General features: G+C 37.0%; 1 protein-coding gene across 1 annotated transcript in view; it reads left to right on the top strand.

Moving 5' to 3' along the window:
- The first annotated feature begins 28 nt into the window (after positions 1 to 28).
- The window catches only part of EME2 (essential meiotic structure-specific endonuclease subunit 2), a 471,218-nt gene continuing 465,245 nt past the window's right edge, over positions 29 to 6,001 (top strand). Inside the window, exon 1 of the mRNA XM_044089218.1 lies at positions 29 to 1,968. Within this exon, the coding sequence (XP_043945153.1) occupies positions 1,464 to 1,968 (505 nt within the window). The 5' untranslated portion in view covers positions 29 to 1,463. The remainder of the gene's footprint in view (positions 1,969 to 6,001) is intronic.

Raw genomic sequence — 6,001 nt, 5'->3', positions numbered from 1 at the left:
GCTCTGCTAACGCTTTATAACTTTGTATACGTAATTGGATTTTTTTTCTTGCACGTATAATTGGATAGTGTAAATCTATCATTTGGAACAAGTCTAGAAATAACAAGCTATAATGACGGACACTTTGTGTTAACTTGAAACGTTTGCAGAATGAGATGCCCGAGTTAACATCTACGAGTATAAGTGCATAACTCTATTTTTGTTATTTATTTATTAAGTTTAATCCACCACATTACGCCTACCAAATTACCAGTTTTAGGAGAAAAAGAGCAATGCTTTGAGTCAAAGTGAGGAACAGTTGAGGGGTAATATGAAGAGGTCCCGTTGTGCATCAGTGAAAATATTCCGGCTGGGGTATCCGCTTCTGACTACAACTGCACGAAGTTTAGTTTGTGAAGTGTAAATGGACTGGAGGTAGTATGGCTGTTAAATGATGGTTATTGGAAGGATATCGTGTTATTACTGTAATGCTAAGGTAGAAGGTTTGTCCGATCTTGAATGTTACTGAGAAAACGCACTTTATTTTTTCTTCCTTGTGCAAGTTTAAAAAAAAACGGGTCTCGAGAGTAAAAATAGTATAAGAAGCAAAGACGGGGAAAATAAAATAGGTTAACAGTCTCGCATTTTCTACGTTTTTTTTCTGTTGATAACGAAAATGCTTTTGAAAATTATCATTTCAGATTTATAGTCCACTATACTAGGGAATAAAACTTTGCTTTACTTGCAAACCTCAGCTCCTAAATCAACATTATCGTTGTGTCATTATCACCTTTCCGAATTTTATTTCCTGCTAAATAGTAATCATCTGCTTTCATAATCCCAGCGCTCATCAGCGTTTTTCCTAGAAAGACTGCAGATATACTGAGGTGAATACAGCTTGGCACCATCCAACAAACGCGAGGTGCTAAACCCTAAACTTGTAACTGAATCATACTTTTCGTTGCTTGAGCATTAAAATGCTAGCAGTAGCATTTAAAATCACAGCAGAAAGTGTGAAAGAGTAGTACTTATATTATACAACAAAAGTCTTTCATACGCTAGACCTTATATAGTCAGTGAAGGGAACACTTCTGTATAGATTTAGTTTAATTTTAATAGGTTATATGCTCGTAATAAACATGCCTGTGGCTGTTTTTATAAAGCATGCTAACAAGTTAAACAACTCTAGGAGGAACGGAGCTAAATCTGAGGAGCCAAATCATAGCAGATAAGAGCTAAGCATTCTTACAATCGTTAATTTTACCCAAATTGTACGAAAGACAACAAGTGTAAGGTTGTTATATTTTTGAAATTCAAAGGAAGATACAATGACGGGTAGAGGACTTGGCTTTTCTGAGTGGCAACGGAAATATACTTTAGAATTATTTTTTCTATAAGTGATTAAAATACTTTATGCCGATTCAGTTGTTTGTTGTGTATAATGGCATGGTATAGGTTATTTTAAGGCTAGTGTATCTAGAAACATGAGTAAAGATAATAGCGTAATGGACCCGTACTCAAAATCCAACAATGATGGTTCTGGTAGTGAACCACAAAAGCGACCTATCACCTGGGAAATTTCAGATTCAGAAACTGAAGCTGAAAATGATTCAGATTTTCAGAATAGAAACGAAGTTGCAGTCTCGTCCGCTGTTGTTTCCAACTGTAGAAAGATGGATAAAGCGTTAGAATCAAAATGTGACGAAGCTCTTGGTCAGCCTATATCACTTGATATTTGTAGTGAACAAGTGGATGGTGGTTCAAAGTTGACAAACAAAAAGAGGAATAAGAAAACATCGCAAGATATAGATGAAGACAAACGTAAGACTGAGAAGAGAAAATATGAACGGGAAGCTAAGAAACTAGAGAGAGAAAAAATGAAAGAGAAGAAAAAGTTGGAGCAACAGAAAAGAAAAAAAGCTGCAGAAGCCTTGAAGCATCTTCGTCCTGATCAGTGTATGAAGTACATCAACATTTGCGTAGACCCAGGTGAGTGCGCAGCATTCATTATACAGATAAAATTTAACAACAAATGAAGGTCCAATATGTTTAAACTCCGTCCCAGACTCTGGTTAGTGAAAGCTTTAAGTCATGTGACGTGACCACAGTGTACTTGGTGTAGGTTTCCATTGGAAATAAGATTGTGTTCATTATGATGTACTCAGTTTTTTCTTTTATGAATTCCAGTTTGTTTCTGTTGAATGCTGTTCTTATGAAAATTATGTCATTTACATTTTACAAGGTAGAAAGCGGGTGTATTGCACTTTGTAATATAATAAAGATGCTTTTTATTAGTGCATGTCAAGTTGGTTACCTGTCACAGTGATGTCATGTTATTAGTGCAACCTTACCTTTAAAATTTGTACTTAATCATTTATGCTCATTTTTCAAAAGCAGACTTAAAGACATTGCTTACTCCCTCTGTAGCCAAGATAACAATCTTAAGTCTAATTTTATCCCCGGGTTGGACTACACTAAGAGAAGAGAGTTTCCATGAGGTAGCTCCTTCCAGCTGAAACCATCTTCCACTCAACATCAGAAAATCTTACTCATGACTGTGAAGATTAGGGTCATCCTAACTTAACTTGCTTTCCCCACAAATGGTGCAACCCCAGTGGATGGTTATATTAGATAAGAAGGGTTTGGTGGTATACCCCCCACAACAACCACAACAGATTTGACATAATCGTTTTGGAAACAGGAGCCAGCTCAAGCCAGTGTTAGGTGAGTCCTAATCTTTACAATTGCCAGAGTAGTAACTCTGAACTGTTTCTGCAGGAGATTCATAAATGCTATCACTTTGTGGTCAAATGCTGAAAGTTCTTCAACACACCTCTTTCCAACTACTGCCTTGTACTTTCTGATCTTCCACTGATCTGATATATATAAATATGTTCTATGATCTATGTATATAGGCCCTACCCAAACATTCACTCCAGTTTTCATTTGCCACCAGTTTTGGGGGGAGTTATAATATTAAACCGAGCTCTGATTGAAACATTCACTCTCTATTTTTGATATATTTAAATGTAGTCCTATACATTTTACACTGCTGGTTAGTTACCACTCTGAAGTGACTCTTTAGTTATATACTTAAGTTAAATTTTAGCTTGGTCAATATTTGTAGTTTGCAAAGTGCATTATATAATACGATGTATGCTTTTTTTCATTCTGCTATACACTGCATCATTTGTAAGTGTAAAAAAATCATGTTGTTGTCATACTGTGCTTGTGCACGTGGGATATGACTGAAAATGGCCCCGGAACTAGTCCACCCACCCAGCTAACAAACAAAATTTAAATTCATCAATAAAGAGACAATATAAAGTTACAGAAAGTATTTGCAAACTTCAAAAAATTCTGTATTTTTTATTTCATTGTCATTGGAGTTCCTCCCTTTTGTGTATTTTGAAATCCATGCTGCTGCTTTCATAGTGGCTTCTCTGCTGTCCCACAGATAAGGTTATATGACAAGATCTGTTGGATATACAGAAGCCTTATTGACATTCCATAATGGCAGTTAAAGGCATCATGAAGAGCGATCCTGGGGAAACATTTTTTAATGTATTTTAAAGGCCTTGATTCACAGACATGAGGAAGGAAGCTTCCATCCAGTCCTGTAACCTGGTACCTCTTATTACTGTCAGTGAAAATCCAGAAGGAGTGTATGGTGTCAGTAACAACCACATGCACTTCAGGCCTTTAACCACTTGGAATTAATGGCTCTTGCTGCATAATTATACAACATATAACTGTTGTCATGAATGTACAATAAAATGTGTAATTCAAGGTACCTTTGTGATTATACATTTCCGATGAATGAATATGTGACTGGTGTGTATTGATCCCATATGGGTATTTCTTACGCCCAACAGCCTAACATTCATCATTTATTCAGCTTCACTCATGTATAATGTTCATGGCAAGCTACAGAGCCTGTGTGACCTAGTTACTTATCTGCTTATTTTACTGAATTTTTCATTACAAGAGTTAAAGGATGGGTTTGTGAAGCACAGCAATATGACTTGCTCTGTAGTGCATACATCCATATTTAAGCTGACCAAAGAAGACCAACGGTTTCTCTAGTCTGCTTTAACTTTGTGAGTAGTACCCTGCAACTGCCTAGTACAGGAGTATGCAGAAATATTTAAGTGCAATGGACAGCATTAAAACAGTTCTGAAGATTCTTTAATAGAGAAATTGTAAAAGTTTACACAGCTAACAGTGGTTAATGGAAGACATGAGTAGTTGCACAAGTGAGATCCCAAAATTCAGTAGAGTAATTTGCCTTCTTAAATTGTAAGCCTCTTCTCCAGTTCTTCCATAGCATCACATTATTAGTGCAAGGCAAGTTTTTTTCCCTGGAGTGCTAGGAGACTGGGTATAGAAGGTCCTGTGGTACACACCTGAACTAAGCTCATAAAAGAAAGATAAGCCACAGCCTGTTAAAAAAAATCGGAACTCCACTTGTCTAGATAATGTTTAAGAGTTCTATTACAAGAGTCTAATAGTGTTATAAAAATAAATTTATACCTTTCCTTTAATTAAATTTATACCCTTCCTTTAATTAAATATGGAAATCAATTTGCATTTTTTAGTACCTTTTCTCTTCTGTCTTGTAACCATCAAGACTCCCCCTACTTTTCTGACCAGTGATGGGAAATGGCCAGAGTCCCTCCTGATGGCTGTCATACCAGTGGCTATCATGCAGCCAGACATCGAGAGGCCTTATGAGAGATTTTTTCACTATGAATGGCCTAACTCCTCACATGGTGGTGATAGTAGCATTTCTGTCACCATATCACTAGCACCATCTATACCCTATGTCAGTGCATGCTTGCTCCTCCACATGTGCTAACAAGGGCTACCATCACTCTGTCAGGAAGTCACACCCATGTCTTCCTTTTGCTGGCTTCCACATCATGACATGCACCTGCCCTCCAGTAGAGGCTTTGTCAGGCAAGCAACAATGAGATGGGTCAGGGCTACTATCCCTCCACCCCAGGATGGGCATACCTATCCTCTGTACTTGTGCTGTCAAGCATCCGTGACATTAATCAAACTTGGGTCTTTTGGGCCGTAGTTTGGGCACTGCCTCTGTATACTACCTGCACATACACATTTTGCAGCTTCTTTGGCGAATCTGTTCTAATATCAAAGATCAGCTATGCAGTTTCATGGTATTAAGCTCTTGAATATATCATCATCATAGATTTTTGGGCCATCCAACTTTATCCCTTAAAGGAAGTTCCAAAAGTAAATTAAATGGATTACTGAAGAAAATAATGCAGACAATTTGTTTCCTAAGTTTATTAAAGCATGCAATATATTTATAACAGTTTTCTTGGCAGTTTTACTTCACAAGAAATTAGAACATTTTTCAGCCTCTCAAAGTCTAGCTTTGGCTTGCTGTTGCCCATAATAGTTTCAACAAATTCTATTCTTGTAGACTACAGTTTCTAAATTGCTAGATCATTTGGTAAAAAATCAGCTAACACACTACTTGCAGTCTTGTAGCCTTCTCTTTTTTTCACAGGGGACACAGTGCAACCACTTTTACTTTTTTACGCACAACTGCTTTATTAACAGTGGTTATCAGTTTCATACAATATTTTATTGCAGGGGCTAATTCTGTATGGTGTTGATCCCACAGTAATGGCCTGGGTCAAACACTACCTTTCACAATGTTCTTTTTGGGTTCTAAGAAATAACTGCTTCTCTAATCTCCAAACCATTCTTGTACCTTCTGACTTACTTATTAACTTTGAGCTTCCCCAGAATTTGAAAATGGTGGTAAAATGCTTGCAATGGAAATGTGAAGCACTCATATAGTGGTTTATTGTTGCCAGTCAGCTGTGCAGAATTAAACCAGTTGCCTGCTGAATGCAAGTCACCACCCCTTGAGAAACAAAGAATGAAATGATTGTGTTGTTATATTACAAATGCACACTATGCAAGCCCTGAATCTGCAAAAAATGTAGTGAATTACAAAACTTTCTCGTACAGTATTCAAATATCTTTG

This window comes from Protopterus annectens, chromosome 12.part0 (assembly GCF_019279795.1).
Source record: "Protopterus annectens isolate FY-2018-M chromosome 12.part0, PAN1.0, whole genome shotgun sequence".
Classification (NCBI taxonomy): Eukaryota; Metazoa; Chordata; order Ceratodontiformes; family Protopteridae; genus Protopterus; species Protopterus annectens.
This window is presented reverse-complemented; position numbering and strand designations above follow the sequence as displayed.